Raw genomic sequence first — 18,699 nt, 5'->3', positions numbered from 1 at the left:
TCAGGTTGGAGGAAGTCCTTTGGGAGCAATGACTTGTGATACTTCTCTTCAATCTGAATTATGACACCGAAGATTTGCTCACCTTCATTACAAAGCGTTACTTAATGTAAAGAAGATGGTCACAAGTATGCCTAAATTCAACTTAGATCATGAAGGAGTTTGTTAGGGTTGTACAGTTGGAAAACATACAAGGAGACCATTCCCCTAAAGCAAAGTGAAACTACCGATATTCTTCAGTTGGTCCATTTTGATCTATCAGGTATGTTGCTCGTAACATCTTTGGGTGGATATTTGTACTATGCAATTTTTGTGGATGACTTCTCTAGCAAAACATGGATCTATTTCTTGAAGAAGAAGGACGAAGTGTTCAAATGGTTCCGCTCTTTCAAAGCCTTGGTCGAGAATCAAGCAGGGCAGAAGATCAAAATATTGAGGACCGATAATGGGACCGAATATGAGTCAAATGAATTCAATGACTATTGTAGAGAATCTGGCATTAAGAGGGAGACCACTACTATATATACTCTTGAGCAAAATGGAGTTGTCGAAAGGAAGAATCCAACTATCATAGAAGCCACCCGTGCCATGCTTCATGACTAAGGTCTACTGAAGTTCTTATGGGGACAAGCTGCCAACACTGCTGTGTATGTTCAAAATAGATGCGTGCATCAGGCATTGGACTTCAAGACACCCGATGATGTTTTCACCGATAAGAAACCTGTTGTTTGTCATTTTAGAATTTTTTGTTGTCTCGTATATTTTCATGTTCCAAAGGAGAAAAGAAACAAACTAGATGCATATGGGAAGAAGGAACGTTTGTGGGCTATAGTGAAACTTCTTAGGCATATAGAATTTATGTGCCTGGTTAAAGAGAAGTGGAAATAAATGATGATATCACTTTCGATGAAGATTCTGCCCTTGGGAAAGTCTGAGATCTTTTTATCCCTAGGAAGGACAATGATGATGATACAGGAAATCAGGATGAACCTACGACTAATGACCCGATGCCTGATGGATCCTATTGATCCACCTCCTAGTGAGCTCTCTACTTCAAGAAAAAGACCTTTGTGGCTCAAAGATACTCTTGAAGATGCTGAGAGACATATTGCACCAAGGGGGACATTTCGTGGAGGCAAGAAGTTGAATAGGTACCAAGGGTACTTAGCTGCGATGTGTACCATTGTACAATTTGAGCCATGTACATTCGAAGAAGCCATGAAACGCCAAGTCTGGAAGGATGTGATGAATGAGGAATATGAATCAATCATGAAGAATGATGTTTGGGCTGTCATTCCCAGACCCAAGGACAAGTCTGTGGTCACTTCAAAATGGCTTTACAAAATCGAACGTGGAGCTGATGGGAGTGCTGAAAAGTTCAAGGTCAGATTTGTTGCTCGAGGCTTCTCTCAAAAGGAAGGGGTAGACAATGGTGAGATACTTGCACCAGTTGCTCGATATACCACTACTTGTTCGATCATAGCCCTCGTTGCCTCTCAAGGCTGAAGCCTTCACAAAATGGATGTCAAAACTGTGTTCTTGCATGGCTCTCTTAAGGAGGAAGTCTATGTAGAACAACCCGACGGGTTGGAAGTTCAAGATTGTAAGACACATGTATGTAGGTTGAAGAAAGCCCTCTATGGGTTGAAGCAAGCCCCCAGGGCTTGGTACGAGAGAATAAATAACTATCTTATGAAGCTGGGATTTACAAGTAGTGAAGCTGACCTGCACCTATACTTCAAGTTTGAAAAGGACAAGCCTCTCATTCTGGTCTTGTATGTGGATGATCTCTTTATGTGGATCGATTTTTTCTTTTTCCTTAGACATACCCAAACTCGCATTCACTTCGGCTTCCCGGCAACAAACTTCGCACCTTTTCCCAACTACAAGAGAACTTCACACTTCTACGCAGTAACAAGAGAGTTCAAACTTGATGAGATAATAATGCTCCAAATGAATTCGATGTGCTAAATGGAAATCTAAGGTGTTGTAGCTAAACCCTAGTGAAGTTAAAATTGTCTAGTATGTGTGATATAACAATTGGAAATCTATTAGATGATTGTTGAAAATGAAAATATAGGGTTTTGCAGTTAAATCCTAGTAGTGACATTGTCTAGTGTGAAATGTAACAATCTAAGATCTATGTATGTAATGATTGTTGAGATTGTGGAATTCTAGGGTTTTGGAGTTAAACCTTAGTCAAAGTAGAAATCTCTGAGGAGTGTTGACTATATGATTTGAGATTTGTGAAGAAATTGGTGAAATTTGAATTTTTGGTTGAGTTTGATGATTACTCGGAAATCTAGGGTTCGCAAACTAACCCTAATGGTGACTGGTCATGCTAGTGACTAATTGATGGTTGATCGAAAATCTAGGGGTTTGGAACTAACCCTAGTGGAAGCTGGTCAGATTAACGACTAAGCTGTAATTGACTTTGATTGTATAAAATCTAGGATTTATCCCTAGTGTGAAGTCTAACATATGTACCTTGAAAGGCTGTTAGATGCTTTGTAGATTATATTTGTTTTGAATTGCTTCTAGGGTTTGCTATATGTTGTAGTAAGGTATGTCATACCTTTGGAAGACACATTGAAACCCTAGATGGAATGAATGTTGTTATGAAGGAGTCTAGGGTGTATAACAAAGTCCCTAGCAATATGTTGAAGAATATGTCTCTTGTTTAAAATTGAGTTTGGGTATTTAATATGTATAACTATGAAATTCTTCCGTGATTCTGATATGGCTAACTTCATGCTTCTATAGATTTGGTTGTACTTGCTATCTAATATGTGCAGGTACACAATCTTCGACTTGGTGACAATGCTCGACGTGACAAGCAAGTTGTGCTGGTACACAATCTTCAATTTGGTGAAGATGCTTGGTGTGACAAGCAAGCTTTGCTGGTACACAATCTTCAACTTGGTGAAGATGCTCGATATGACAAGCATGATGAGGATGATAATAACTTTGATGAAATGGTTGGAAGCCATGAAAGATTCTCCAATGACGAAAAGAAGTAGAACTCCCTAGGTTAAGAGAGAGTTCAAATAAAAGGAATCTCCCTAGGATAAGAGGATGGTTGAGAATGTTCCTTTTATAGGAATGATTAGATCCTCTCTGTTTAAGAGGGAGTGATAGATATGATTCTATGCTTTATGTGTCATGCACTAGACCAGGACTAACAACCATAAGTTTTGGTGAGGACCATGAGTAGGAGAAAGAAATTGGAGAATGAATTTTGAGGTGCTGCTGATAGAAGGAAATAAGGATACGATTGAAGAATATGTTGCTGCATATGAAGTAGGAAGAATAATGTATGATTGAGGAATCTTCTATCAAAGATTCGGTTGATAGTCCTACTATGGAAAGTTGAGAAGCAACATCTGTTGTCTGAAAGACCCTGGAGGTTTGTATTTGATTATGTACATGTGAAAGTATATTATTGATTGGGGTTGTGTTTGTACATGTGAATCTCTCGAAGGATTTGATAGCATGCTGGTTACCAATCAGTTTGATTGGGAGAGATTGGTCATTCTTGATTTGCTGGATCAAGAGGTGTTGAGGCTTTGTGAGTGAAGCATTGCCTCGGAGGACATCTAGCTGATACATTGTGTTGATGTCTAGAAGTTGGAAAGGTGGTGTTGGTCATAGAGCTCTGTTTTGGATACACATGTGGATTTTTTGGGTTGATGGTTAGCAAGTAAGCTTGATGGTACCTAGAGGGGCTGAAAGCTTGAGTCCATCTTAGTCCCACCTGGATAGATTGCCTTGGTCAGGAATCTAGTCCTTGGCATTGCGGTGTCTAAACTGTTAAGTGACTGCTTGGATATATTGCCTTGGTCAGGAATCTAGTCCTTGGCATTGCGGTGTCTAAACTGTTAAGTGACTGTTTGGATATATTGCCCTGGTCAGGAATCTAGTCCTTGGCATCGTGGTGCATAAACTGTTGAGTGACTATTTGGATAGTTTTCCCTGGTCAGGAATCTAGTCCATGGCATTGCAATGCCTAAAGTTCTTCATAGTTCGTATAGTTTGAGATCTTCCATTGTATATGTACATTATGAATACCTCCCTAGTTAAGAGGGAGTGTTGGAAAATGTAACTATGTTCGGTCTTCAATAATGTACTTGAGTCATCTTGTAATGTACTTGTCAAAAGAATAAAGAAAAGAACTATTATTATATTAAAGCTTGGGTTTCATGCTTGGGTCACCATGTTTTAGGTCAAAGTCCCCATTGAAGACTTCTAGGATTTATTCTGAGTCTATAGAATTATTGTACATTTAAAGAGACCCTTCTTGGGATTTTGAATCATGTAAAAAGGTTAAGTATTGAGTCAAATATGAATTATGTAACCTCCACACCATGTCGGCCTAAGAGAAGATCAAGTCGGCCTAAGGACCCATTCGACCCCACAAGAAGCCTATAAAAGGAAGCACATCGAATTCATTTGGAGCATCATTCTCTCATCAAGTTCGAACTCTCTTGTTGCTGGGCAGAAGTGCAAAGTTCTCTTGTAGCTGGGAAAAGGTGCAAAGTCTGTTGCTGGGAAGCCGAAGTGAATGTGAGTTTGGGGAAGTTTAAGGATAAAGGAAAAATCAAAATTTTGGGGCCTCTCTCTCTTTGTTTCATGTTCTGTATTGGGAGAACAAAGTCTCCTAAGTTTCGTTGTTGCCGGAAGTTGCCAGTTACTGTGAGCTGCTACCCTAGTCGAAGTTGCTGGAAAGAGGTCGAAATTTTGGGAGGCTAACTTGGTGTGGAGGGAAGGTCTTGTCTTGGTCTAGGGTGAAGAGTCTCAAAGAATACTATTGAAGGGAAGAATTATCTTGACTGGGTTTTCCCCTCGAGGGGAGTTTTGCCCTGGCATGTGCGTACATCTTGTGTCTATTGTTTTATATGCTGTTGCTTCTGGTAATTGCTTGATGAACAAAAGAAAGAAGATATAAAGAATCATAATAATAAGAAACATCACAAGTAATTATCAAGAACAAGAAAATCTTTATTGCCTTTCTGATTTTCCAACAAAGCCTCATCACAATCATTGGATTGCTGCTAAGAATCTCTTGAGATATCTCTGGGGCACAATCCACTATGGACTGAGATACATTGTCGGGAATTTGAGGCTACATGGATATACAGATGCTGACTGGGCTGGCAGTGTGGTGGATCATAAGAGCACGTCTGGGTGTTGCTTCTCTTTGGGGTCTGCTTCAATATCTTGGATGAGCAGGAAGCAAAAATCGGTTGCTTTAAGCACCACCGAGGTCGAATACATTGCTACGAGTATGGCCTGTTGTGAAGCTATTTGGTTGAGAAAGCTCTTCAGTGAGCTATTTGAGCACGTGTTGGATACCACCATGATCTTCTGCGACAACCAGAGTGGGATTCGCCTTTCAGAGAATCCCGTGTTCCACGACTGCTCCAAGCACATTGATATCAGGTACCACTTTATCCGGGATATGGTACAACGGGGAGCAATAAGGCTCCATCACATCAAGATGGATGAGCAGGGCACAGACATTCTCATGAAGCCCTTGGGGAAGGTTGAATTCTTAAACTTCTGAGAGAGACTTGGAGTTTTGGAAATAACCTCCTATGAGGATCACGTATGAGTTGGACATTGAGCTCTGGGAGCTCCTGGGGGCTTTGGGTACTTCTTGGAGCTATGAGCGACCATAGGGTGAGTGGTTCACCTTCCCCTAGTGGTGCGTTAGATACAGGGTGAGTGGTTCACCTTCCCCTAGTGGTGCGTTAGATACAGGGTGAGTGGTTCACCTTTCCCTATTACGGACACATGTATGTAGGGTGAGTGGTTCACCTTCCCCTACGATTGACATATGCATAGGATGAGTGGTTCACCTTCTCCTATGGCATATGAGCAGGATGAGTGGTTCACCTTCTCCTGCCGATGCCCCAGCACACATCCTACCCATGGAGTCTGAGACTCATGGGAAGTACCTCTCATCTGGCCAATGAGTTGGGAAAAGTGGTTAGGGACCATAGCACTACCAATGGACGCATCGTGTACTGTTGTACTCCCTATGACTAGGATGCATGGTGTTCAACAACTTGATCTGGGATCAAGGATTGACTTTTGTCAGTGGAGAGTGGTAAGGTCTTGTGACTCACTCTTGATCACTTCTTCATTATTACTTCATGGTTCAGCAGAGCAGTGATGACAAAGATGGTACATGATGACAGGATGGCATGATGATGACAGATGGATTGGCAGGTGGAATTCTCCCTAGTTGAGAGGGAGTGTTAAAATTGGCAACTAGGGCCAAATTCCACCTTGGGACAACTCATATGATGGAGATGATTATTGCATTGGATTCCTCTTTTCGAGAGGTCCAAATTTGATATAAAAATCATCTCATTCGGTCAAGCAGAAGTGGAATTTTGAATTTATTCTCTCTCATGCACAAATTGTTAAGGTTGGCCTTAGCTTAATGTAGGCTGAAGAAGCCCAATAGATGTGTCCTTTCACCCTCATCGAATTGTATAAATAGAAATGACCTCTCTCCTCATTTGGACATCACTCACTCATCATTTATTCTCTCTCCAAATCTGATTGGTTTGTACAACTTGAAGATCAACTCTCTCTCTCACACGTGTGGATGGAAGGACGAATTTTTGGGTCAAATTGCAGGTCGAATTTCAAAGTTTTAGGGCAACATTGACCAAGGGTTTATTGACCAAGTTTGACATCGTTTTCAGGGGCAAAATTTCAATCTCTTGAGGCTGTATTTATTGGCACAAAAATTAAGGTGTTTGGGACTGTTTGACCAACATTGACTTCAGGTTGACTTCTGTTCTGAGTCTTGACCACAGAAAATCACAATAATTTTTCTCTCTCCTTTGACCAAGTTTGACCGAGATGTTTTGGGCTGCATTTGTCTTCCTCTTCAGGCCGAGTTTGACTAAGGAGGACCAAGTTGCATTGGTGAAGTGTTGTTGTTGTTTTGACCAGCATTGACTTTCTGGTTAGGGTTGAAATTGATTGCAGTTGATTGTAGAATTTGATAGGGCTGATTTCACTGTGTATTGGGCAAGTGAATTTTATTTTTGTACTCTCTCTCTCTGCGGAACAATTGAATAATAATAAGAAGATTTGATCAAAGGGTTTCCCCACATTAGGGTTTTGCCTTGACATCCGCCAAATCTGGTGTCCTCTTGTCTTGGCTTGTTTTCTGTATATGTTTTTATGTTCTATTTGCATTTATTATCAATGTGATTAGGTTAATGTGATTGCTATTGGATATAATTGGAATTGTCATTTGGGCTGATAAAGGAACATTGAAGTAAATTGCGCTAAGCATAGAACATACCATTGTTATATAAAATTAACAGGTATTGTGTAAGGTGTTGTTCAGAATTATTTGTGGTGATGAACTCGAACCGTTAGATGAAGATGTGAAGTCCAAGTGACTAAAATTTATGATGAAGCAAGGGGAATCATTCATATGGCTATTTTTGAAAATTTGAAGTTTCTTATTCAAGATATGAATGATCCTCGATAGGTTGGTGATGCCCCAAAGATCTCTTTGACAAAACCAATACTATACTTGCTCATTGGCTTGAATATTTAGCTTATTTGTCTTGATGCAACAGATTTTTAGTGGCTTTAGGATAGGTTCCCAAGGTAAAGCAACTAAGAACCAACTCTAGGAATGTGATATTACAAAAGATGATGATTGAATGGTGTGTTTTCTTCTTTGAAGTCTTAGAGGGCCCAATTATATTATTGTTTGCCCCTATTGTGTTTTTGTCTCCACATTCCATTATACTCAAGTTGCATTGGGAAACAAATGTGTTGCGCCTACATTTGATGTTTTTGGTGAGCAATTTATTAGAGAACACGATAAATTATGCCATATTGGTGAAGTAGGTTCTAATGGCTCCAAAAGAAAGCATTTGTGGTTAAACAAAAGAAGGGTCCTTCAAACAAGCCACATTCCAAAGGGTTATAAGGGTTCACTTTCGGGTCCTAAGTGGGAAGCAAAAACTTCTCCTTTGAATTCATCTTCATCTTTCGAAGCTATAGAAACAAAGAGAGGAAGTCGGGTAATGAATGCTCTTATCACCATAAGATTGGTCTTCTCGAGGCACAATGTTCATAAGAAAATGAAAGCCCTTGAGGCTACAAGGAAAATAAAATCAAAATTGATTCTTCTTCCTCGAGTTCCTCCAGTGGTTAACCTGTGGCCTTTTCTTTGACAAGTTCCTCCTTGATTGCACATAATATTCCACGTTGCGAGTGGAGATGTGATTTTAGGGAATCAAATTTTGTAGGTGATAATTCTCCTTTATTTATTGGGATCTAGCAATCTTCGTATGCATGCTGGTAAACTTTATGATGTAATTTATGTACCTCAACTTTCTTTGAACGTACCAACCAATTCATTTAGGAGATGGTAAGAAAGTTGAGTTTTGGCAAAATAGAGTGCATATTAAAGATGTTAAGGATATGTTCATTGTTGTTACTTTTGGTGTTATTGATGATTCTCTCTTGATTTATAAATTGTTGCGGATATTCAACTAGAATAGTGCATCGCAACAAATCTTACAATATTTTGCAATCTCTTATTATGCAATGTTTTACATTAGATTTCATATTTACTATTTCTATCTTAGCTCATAGAATATTGAAATAAATTGAACCTGAAATGAAAGAAGCTAAGCAAATAACACATTGTACACACAATGGACAGAAGTTGTATGTTGGGAAAACTCATTACATGAGAAGCCCAACTAAAAGGTGAGACTTATGCCTTGATCTTTTCTTCTTAGTTATGAAATGCAAATAAAATGAAAGTGCACTCACTATGGAGTTGCCATGGACAGTATGCTTTATATATTTGCTATAAGATCATGTACTACCTCTGTTGTGCTTCAATATCCTATTTCCATATGCTTTGCTCAACTTTGGAACAATAAACAATAAAATATGGAAGCCCTTGCTTTCATAGTGGCCCGGTATTTAACATGGTTTGATGGTTGTCTAGGGTTAGGGTTTTGGACACTCTAGGATATTCTTGAAAGTCCGCACATTACTAGATCCATGTGTGGGTAACAGAAGTTGATATTTCATCCACTTGGTATCACAGTGGTCAATCGGATAGGTCAACTTCTAGGAGGCATAATTTCCTCATGCAAACTCTAGTTGGGGTGATCTTTGCATTGTTGGAAAGCTCTCGATGCGTATAATGGCTTATAGGTTCTGAGCTTTATTTGCAAAGTTTTGACCCTAGAAAACATTTATTGATACCTCAAACAGGTTCAAGAAGTTTCTAAACCACAAAACACAAAAGTGGAACTTGCGCCTAAAATGGACCTACAAGCCAATAGTTACAATTTTTCTTCTCTAGAGTACCGAAATAGACAACAAGTTATATACTGATCCATTTTCGATTCATAGCTTCCCATTTAGGGAGGCTTTTGGTCCCCAAAATCTTTTACTAAACGAGGTGAGGAAATCCTCCTCTACCTTCTTCGTGAGTACCATTTGGCCTTGCGTGAAAGTTGTCCTTTCAATCCAACCATGTAGAGTTCATTTGCCCTTGTTTGGTTGTTTTGGACCTCTTTTGAAATTATTGCAAATGCCACAACTACTTTACATCTAATAGTGTTGTTCTGGTAGCAATTCAGTCACTTGTCAAACGATATTTGCTAATAAGCTAGCACCAAAAGTACCCTTTCACACTTGTCATCCAAAACTGGGAAAAAGACCAAGTAATAAGCAAGTACAAGTGGCATGCATGGACACTCCAATATAAAGTGCATCATCAAAGAACATTAATAAATGTGCCAAAGCTATCTAATGAAGGTTCGACCCACAATGAAGATGAATAAGAAGCCAATTCCTCATCAACTGAAAGGAATGGGAGTACTTATGGTGTCATCCTTTTGATGAAGAAAAACAAATTGGGAGCAACAAAGGCTAAGGATCTTGTGTATGTTCATTCCAACCTCCAGTTTTTATCAAATTCTAAACTTGACATTTAATACCATGACTCACCTCATCCTACTTGAGGATGTTATGCCACTAGTCCAGCCTTCACTACAACTTCCAACATTTTTGGTTCCCCTGTTTTGTATTCATGATTTAGAGTTGCAATATGTAGTTGATGAGGATGTAGGTTGTAGACACATTTTAGGATATGTAGTGCGACCTACTCTACATTATCACATTAGCAAAGCGTTCAATGATGAAGCACTCATCTTTGTATTTACTATTATTCCTTTTGTATGAGGCATGATGTATGTTGATTTTAGTCTTCAGATTTAGAAATTATCTAATGATTTCAGCTCTAATGTTGTGATTGACTAAAATCAAGATACATCATGCCTCATACTAACATCCATGCTGCTATTCTGGCTAGAAATTTTCTAGATATTATAACCGATGCATCCACTTTGCTGTGTTATCTCATTCTGTATAATAATATTTCAAGATTTTCAAATCACATGCTGAGCAACTGCATGCAAGTTCTGTACTTGATAATTGTTTTATGAGTTTTTTGCTTATGGTTTTCACATTTGGCCATTCATTACTATACTCTGCAACATATACCTTGAGACATTATTCTCTTCCTGTATAATATTCTACATATTTTCATGCTTATCAGTTTTGTTTTTATGGATGTAATTTTATAAGTTTATATTGAGATCATTTAGTGTGTAAGTTTAGTGGCCTTTTGCTTTGCATATGCTATTTCTAAAAGAAAATATTTGATTGGTATGTTTACAAAATTACAGGTTCTGACTGTGAATCAAGTATTTGAGATTCTTATAACATTTTTGGAGTTCAAGGACTGGAGGAAATCTCTATTTCAGGTTATACCACAGAGAAAAAGACCTGAAGTTGATTCAAATGATCCTCATCTGACTATTGAGAGGAAGAAGATGTCTAGTAGTAATGCGAATGGAGAAGTTTCTCCTTGTGATTCTAACGTGGGGTTCAATTGCAACGAGAAGAGGGATGAAGTGACGGTTGAAACATGAAGATGCTTAGCTGGAAAATTCATTTTCTAAATCTCCAGATGTAGTTGGAGTGCTTCAGAGATGATTCCATTGTACTTGTTTCTACCTATGGTTCTATCCAGGGAGGGAATTCATATGTTTGACAGTTGATTTTCTTGATCCCTATGCAAATCTTTCTGTGGAGTTCTTTTTTCTTACTATTTTGCCAATCAACTTTATCTGAATGCCTCCGGAAGGCAGAACATTTTTGACAGTGAACAGGTTTATTAGTTGATGCACTTCCTATTGTTTGTCAGTTCTTTTGACATTGTTTGATGTATTTTTATTGATGGCATTTCACTATTGCTCAACTGCATTGTTCAGAAGTCACAAGTTTTTAATTAGCATGGTTGTTTTGTATAATTTCTTGGGGCATGTTTTACCTTGTGTGATCAAAATTTATTTCAGTCAATATTCAATCATCATTCAATGCTCAACACATGTCAGGTGTTGCTGTTGTTGTCTTGTTTTAATGCAGTATATGCTTTACAAGATTTGGAATCGTTATATGGTTGCATTGCAGGATCAACTTGCTGGACAATCTTGATCGTCAGATATTTGTTCTAAGGATGGTTATATTTTTTCTTATTACTGGTATCCCAATACTTTTTCTTATTACTGTTATATCACTTGAAATCATATGGCGGGATCCTACCTTGACAAATTTCACTTCACTGAATTGATCATCCTAGGAAATTTTTATCTGTGAGGGCTGTTATAGACTAACTTATTTCATCAATTAGATTAGGTTTGAAATATTTTGGAATTAAATAATTATGATGCTTGGCTATAAATCATTGAAATAGATTTCAGGTACTTCAAGAAGGAAAATTGAAGCACAGAATTTGTATAGATTTAGTTTGACTAAACCAGAATTCTATATGAAAAAGTTGCTTACTTAGCTAAAGTTGGTTTTCATTGTATCGGATCATGTGATAAATTGCCATCTTGTAATATTCCTTCATGGGATGTTACATTAAACATATTGTCGAGATGATTTGTAACTAAATGAATAGCGAATATCTGAAGACTGCTAACATATAGACTACCTCTTAAATTAAAATAAGAGCTGATATTAAGCGTGGTGTAAAGAGTCATCGAATTTGATTTGTCATGCCTTCACTGTATTTGACAAGAAAGGATAACATTTAACCATTGAAGACTTCAGAAAGTTCAAGGCAGCATAGGAAGTTCTTAAATGGCGTTTCTCTTATTTTCATGAAGTATTTTTTGGGGGAAGAAAAGAACTGGGAATGACCAGGGTTTGGGAATTTTTATCTAATTATATGGTACAATTCTTCGAATGGTGGACCTGATCTTACATGCCCTTTTCCCGTAATGAAGTACATGCCAAAGGTAATGGAAATCGAGTACCTCTCCTAGGACCTTGATTTTTGGTTTTTGGTGTGGACTCGTTCGCAAGTATAAATTCCTGGGTATTATTTGAGCTTATCGAAAAATACAGTGAGTTTACAAAGTTTCCTGATCTCAACCATTTATAATATATATAATATTCATATATGTCAAGTTGGTGATGATTGCAAAGTTGTTCACCATCATAACCTTTGATAATATGCGATGTCTTTTTTACATTCTTTCCGGCCGCTTTTGTTACCTTGACAATATCTAGTGTTTAGTATCAATACGAGTTCCCATCATACACATTCCTATACATTTCTGTTGATTAAAGAAATATGGGTACACGCTTAGATTGAACGAGGAAGATAAATATTTTTTTTAGTTGAAAGTCAATTTGAACATTTTTAAAATTAAATTTGAAATCCGTCAAAGGATTACGAAAACTTTGTGGGTATGCTCATGGTATCAATTACACGGGTGTTGCATGCTACTCTGTGACATTAGTGTGATTTTTGATTACAAAATATTTTGTCGAATCCATGCAAATGTACCATAAAGCTTCCCTTTAAGATTGGTGAGGACGTCCAAGAATATTTTACTATATATAAAATAATGAAAAGATTGGTATGGACATATTAAGATGGATGAGTATGCTGATAAAGTTCTAGCCAATAATAGTTCATTACAAAATCGGTTAGAGAATGAGAACGTTATAATCACATCATTGAACACGTAAAGCATCAATTCACAAGGGGCGGACAAGATCAAGACATAAAATTTTTAGTTGAGAAAACCTCAAATGTAAAAACTTAACAAAAGAAAAACTTCAATGTTTTCAATATAACACAATGACAGGTTCACAAGAAAGACAATGAAAAGGATCGAGTGTTGTTATTATTGAGAATGATCATTAATTAGATCACTCACGTGCAAGATAGAATTACTCATGTACTAGACAAAATTGTGAATGTTGATTTAAGAGCAAGTTGCTCATGATCATTCTCTTAATGCCTAATATTATAACACATTTAAAAACTATATTGGAGAGGATGTACAAAATCACATAAGCCGGTGGAGGGAGGCATTAGAGACTTTACCTCCTCAATAATAACTTCCATCACTCCTAACATAAGCCAAATATAGAGAAATTTGGTCTTTGACCAAGGGCTTCATGAAGATATCTGGAACTTGATATTCTATATGATGGTATGTCAAATCAATGATATGACACTTGAATCCTTTGTTAGATAAAATGCACGTGGGTCCTAAGGTTCTTGGTTCTTAACATTTTGAATAGCACTTAGATTGGTGCGACATAAAGTAGTGGGATGTCCTTGCAAATGCAAAAGTCAAGGAGTATATGTTGAAGTCAAAATTCTTATCATGCATGCATTGCATCTTTCTTTGTATCCAAAGAAGAAAGAGAAATGGTATCATGTAACGTGGAAGACCAAGTAATAGGACAAGAATCAAAATTATAGCTATAGCTTGTAGTACATTTTTGAAACCCATGCATAAGGATATGTGAAACCCATCATAGAAGTAGAACTCCCAAAAGAACATCAATAGAAAGAGGTACACTTGGATATGTTGAAGTACTTTCTTTGTTGTTTTCTAGCGGCTCTTGTGTGAAACTTGCATAAACGAAGAAAGTAGACCAACAACAAAATAAAGGTCTCTTTAAGTATGATTGAAGTATACAACACTAGAAATCATGGCCAATACCAAGTGGGGTCCACCTTTGGCATGAAACTCTTATTACAATGTTTCAACTCCAGATTGAAAAAGGGGTTGTAGATGGCTTCCAATCTTCCATGTGCATGGTTAGGCTAAGAAAGAGAAACATGCTTCATTTGCTGAAGTTAAAGATAAAAAAAACAATGCAAAGATCCTAACTCTGTTTTGAAATTGACCCTCAAGACATGACCTCACATGGTTGATCTAGTGGGTATCATTTCCATTGAGGATGAGCTTATCATCATATAACACAAGAATGACATAAGACTATAGAGCTCACCATTCATGGATTGGTGAAATCATTGGGGCTAGAGTGACACCTAGAAAGGCCTCAATCAAGAAGAAATTGATTTATCTTTTCATAACAAGCTTGTGGTGCTTGTTTGTGTCTTTAAAAGGAGTCGTGGAGGCAAAAACAAAATTAGAGTCACCTTGAACAAATGTGTGAGGTTTCTCCATAGATTACTTCTTGCAAATTTCCATGCAAAAGACACTCTCGACATCCATCTAAAGTGCATCCAATGCTCTGAAGTAGCAAGTGAAAAACAAGGTGAATATATTCCATCTTAGATAAATTCATAAATGTTTTTTGTAGTTGATTTCTTCAACTTGAGAGGAACTTTTGGTATCTAAAATGAGCAGTATGTTTATTCACACTTCCATTCACAACGAATTTGACTTTGTGAACCCACTTGCATCTCACAATTTTTATACCTTGGGGGAGAGGGACTAAATCCCAAATATTGTTTTCCAACAATAACGATATTATTCTTTATTGCTTCTTTCCATTTTGGTTGACCAAAAGTATCTTTATAAGCTTGAGGGGTTGGGGTCTTTGCATCTCAAGACATAAGCACTGAAGCAACTTTTTGGATTGACAAGACAAGATAATTTTATTGATGCCCAACAAAAGATCACAAAAGTAGGTCAAACGGGACCAAAGGGTGAATACAATGTGGGAGTGCAAAAACAACTCCTGAATAATGAGATGAAGAGAGGGATAGGAAAATTGAAAGTACAATCTAGGAAAATATTTGACAATGCTAAGCACCAAGTCTAGCTAAGGCCAAAAATAAAGTGTATAATATTATCTCATATTTATGGTGATACAAAGTGACAGTGTCCAAGGTAGGAGTTGAACAAATTGATACAAGTCAAGGAGAGAAAAATATTTGAGGATAAAGCCAATGAGGTCAACTTCTCCTAGATATGATGATAGGTGGCAAGGGGGGTGAGGGGTGTTGCACTGGCTCCCTATCAAAGTCTTTGAGTACGAACGGGGGATCCAACTATATGACCATGGGGGGATGTAGAAGTAAGGAAGCTTAGTTCATCTACCATATGAGGTTGAATGAAAGAAACTCTAAATAGATCTTTAATTGCTTTGCTAGGGTCAGAAGGCAATCAAATTAGAGGTAGGTGCCTTAGTCTAGATCCGTTTGGAGTTGAACCCTTTGTCACTATGAGGATGTGTGATTGGATGTATGGTTTTGCACCTTCAAATTGGTCTCAAACATATTAGTCGATCTCCTAAGAGGGGAGGCTGAGAGGAGACTCGAGGTATCACCACTATGATTTGAAGTACTCTAGAACTTAACTTGTTGCTTTGTTGCTATGATTTAATGGAAGGACATGAAAGTTTGAGTTGATCCTCTTGGTTTGCACAAGGTGGTGGGGAAGGGTGCGGTAAGAGGTTGGACAATATTCAAGAATTGGGATTTGTGACTGAAAATCTCCTTAATGAAAAGAGCTAGACACCTCTGATCCTGATATCGAAAGAAAGTGGAGAGGGAGTCCCTTGAGTCCCTATAGAGGTAGTAGTAATGTCCTTTAATCTTATAACATACAAGGCATCAAAAAATGAGGTGTATCTATCTCTTGCTCTTGTAGGTGGCACATCTACAAGACCTTATTAGAACGTGGGATGTGGTGATTAGTGTCCACTTGGAGTCGATGAGATTGACTTGGAGTTGTCCTCGAGGGAATTTGAGTGAATGCATCCAATGCCTATACATGTATGGGAGGTTGACAATGATACCATATTGTAACTCCAAAAAGTACAAGTAGAAAGACATCTTCAAGCCTAGGCTTGATGAGGGTGAGGTCTAGGTGACCTGAATATATAATCTATATATGTCTTGTTTGATGTCTCGGTTCACTATCTATCTAGGTAGAAAGAGATGGACCATCACATCTATGGAGTAACTGAAGGGGAGAAGGTGCTTTGGGTGATGGTCATCAATTGGAGAAGCCATGAAACCTTTGAAAACCAACATTGTTCATGACCTATGGAGTGATTTGAGGCAGGGGCCTTTGGGGAGAAAAGTGCAAGATAGGGGTACCTCTCTTTCCCAGTAGGAGAGTCTTTAGAAGATCCGATTGTATGAAGGAAAGAGACTAAGAGAAAGATTACCCTCGACATGAAATGGTTGTACATTCAACTCTACTTGAAAAATGGACAGTGAAAATGTATGTTTGCATTTGATGATGCAGTTGAGAAGTAAAGTTTGAACTCTCACTGAGCCCAATCTATTTGTATCAGGCTTTGTTCCCAATTCTCAGTGCCAAGAGATCCCCAATCTATATAATCTAGAGGACCATGATCACCAACATAATAACCTAACAACTTTTGGGTCTGTTGGTCCTATTGTGTAAGTGAACCCAAATCCTAGGTTAGGTCCAACTATTGGTTTTCCTTAAAGTCTTTGATTTTATCTTTTTGCTTTATTTTAGTGTGATGCTACCTTGGCTCTTGATGATTGTCACTTCATGGTCATGTAGCTTATATGATTATATCGATTTTGTGGTTGTCTTAACAATTGGTTCGATAATGGTTCTTTGAGAAAGTCACATCCATTACAATAACTCACTGTTATCAATACTCATCACACATGTACTGTACTTAATGGCCATGCTTTTTGAGATGTGTTTTTAAATCATGGTTTAAGATGCTTTATTACAAACAAGATACATGCATTTTGTGATATGTTGGGATATCTTATAGTCCTAAAAAGATAATTGCCTAAGGTAGTTGATTTCATGGTTAACATTCATTCAAAGAAAGCATAAACCTCACCTTCAACTACACAAACATTTAGAAAAAGCCACAAATCCTTGCAAACATATTTCATTGTATATATCTTGATCTTGGTGAAGGTTGTATATGCACCAAACATACTACAGTGTGTTGAAATGTTTCATATATACAAATACTCAAACACTTTAAATACACTAGCAAATCAAATTTGAATAGTGGGTAAACCTTTGGCATTAGAGGTTTATAAACCACCATTTAATAAAATATTTGGGTGATTGTTGGGCATAAATTTTGTTGTATCTCCTCTACTCCTTGTGATTGTTAGCCACTATATTGTAATTAGTATGGTGAACAATGGGATAGCTATAGGCATTTACCTGCCAACCATCTAATGGCCACCAATACATGCACGTTGTTTTAGTCCATCCAACATGACTTTTGGGCTATCATTCTTTTCACATGATCACTTTTAGTGAAATAGCTTAATTCATGGGAAACCTTTCCATTTTAACTATTTCCCATTTGAATAAACTTCAAATATGAGTTTTTAACAATGATTTACTAAGGATAGAGATAGATTTCAACATTGGTTTCAGTGGACAATCTTGGAAAAATGGAGGTTGCTTGTGCTGTTATAAAATTATGTAATTATTTTCCCTTTCATTGTTTGGCTTATTGTATTTACAAATGATTTATTGGTCAAGTCCCTAAGCTTAGAATATGAGTTAAGGATTCCAGGAAACCCTTTACTAAATCTAACCATTATTGCATTCTTAGCCTAAATATTTGGTATGGTTCAAATGACCCCATATATAAGTTTAATGTCTTGATAGGTGTACTGGGTTTACTATTTGTTTGTGTTTGTCCATAGCTGTATTAAAGGAAGCTTTGCACTTCACTGTTCAAAATCCACTTTGGGAAATAAAACATTTCATCCATGATTTATGTCATACTTGGCCATTTTATTCTAAGTGAGCATACATAGTGTAGTAAAATTAGCAAACAAAATTTCCAATTCCATTTAACTTTGGAAATATAATATGGAATGGCTACAAATTAATGCATTTGTGCTTACATATGGTGACTTCCTCATATATTTTTGTGTCTAAATATTTTTACCTATGAATGTTTCTTAAGTTTCAATGGAGTGCACATATGAAAAATACTCGACATTGTGTTCTTGATGTTGGTAAATATAACTTTTTTAGATTGATAGAGTCGACTGATGGAGGTGGCCCACTTACAGTGTTGATTGAATGAAAGTGCTCATTGATCACCCGATCGGGACCATGAAGTTGATTGGGTTCAAATTTTGAGCATATGGATTTTGACTTGTTCAGGTGTGTTGATCAACTCTTGTGGACATTCCTAGCTTCTTGGACCATTTTGATATCAATCATGAATTGAGTCAATTATTGTACCAATCTATCGTGCGATAGTATTTGTAAATTCCATCATGCATTGCAATGATGATTGGACTAGTGCTTAAGTATCATTAAGATATCAAGGATATCCATGACATATCTACATTTTTGTGTTGATGACTTG

The 18,699-nt window shown here is 37.4% G+C and overlaps 1 protein-coding gene across 1 annotated transcript in view; it reads left to right on the top strand.

The window, feature by feature from the left end:
* Positions 1 to 11,329, top strand: part of LOC149206058 (tRNA (guanine(9)-N1)-methyltransferase-like) — a 93,509-nt gene extending 82,180 nt beyond the window's left edge. The window contains exon 3 of the mRNA XM_089395273.1: positions 10,755 to 11,329. Coding sequence (XP_089251399.1) covers positions 10,755 to 11,000 — 246 coding nt within the window. The 3' untranslated portion in view covers positions 11,001 to 11,329. The remainder of the gene's footprint in view (positions 1 to 10,754) is intronic.
* Positions 11,330 to 18,699: the final 7,370 nt, after the last annotated feature.

The sequence above is a fragment of the Pinus tabuliformis genome, chromosome 1_2 (assembly GCF_031772625.1).
Source record: "Pinus tabuliformis cultivar Carrire ecotype Pingquan chromosome 1_2, CPIR1, whole genome shotgun sequence".
Classification (NCBI taxonomy): Eukaryota; Viridiplantae; Streptophyta; class Pinopsida; order Pinales; family Pinaceae; genus Pinus; species Pinus tabuliformis.
This window is presented reverse-complemented; position numbering and strand designations above follow the sequence as displayed.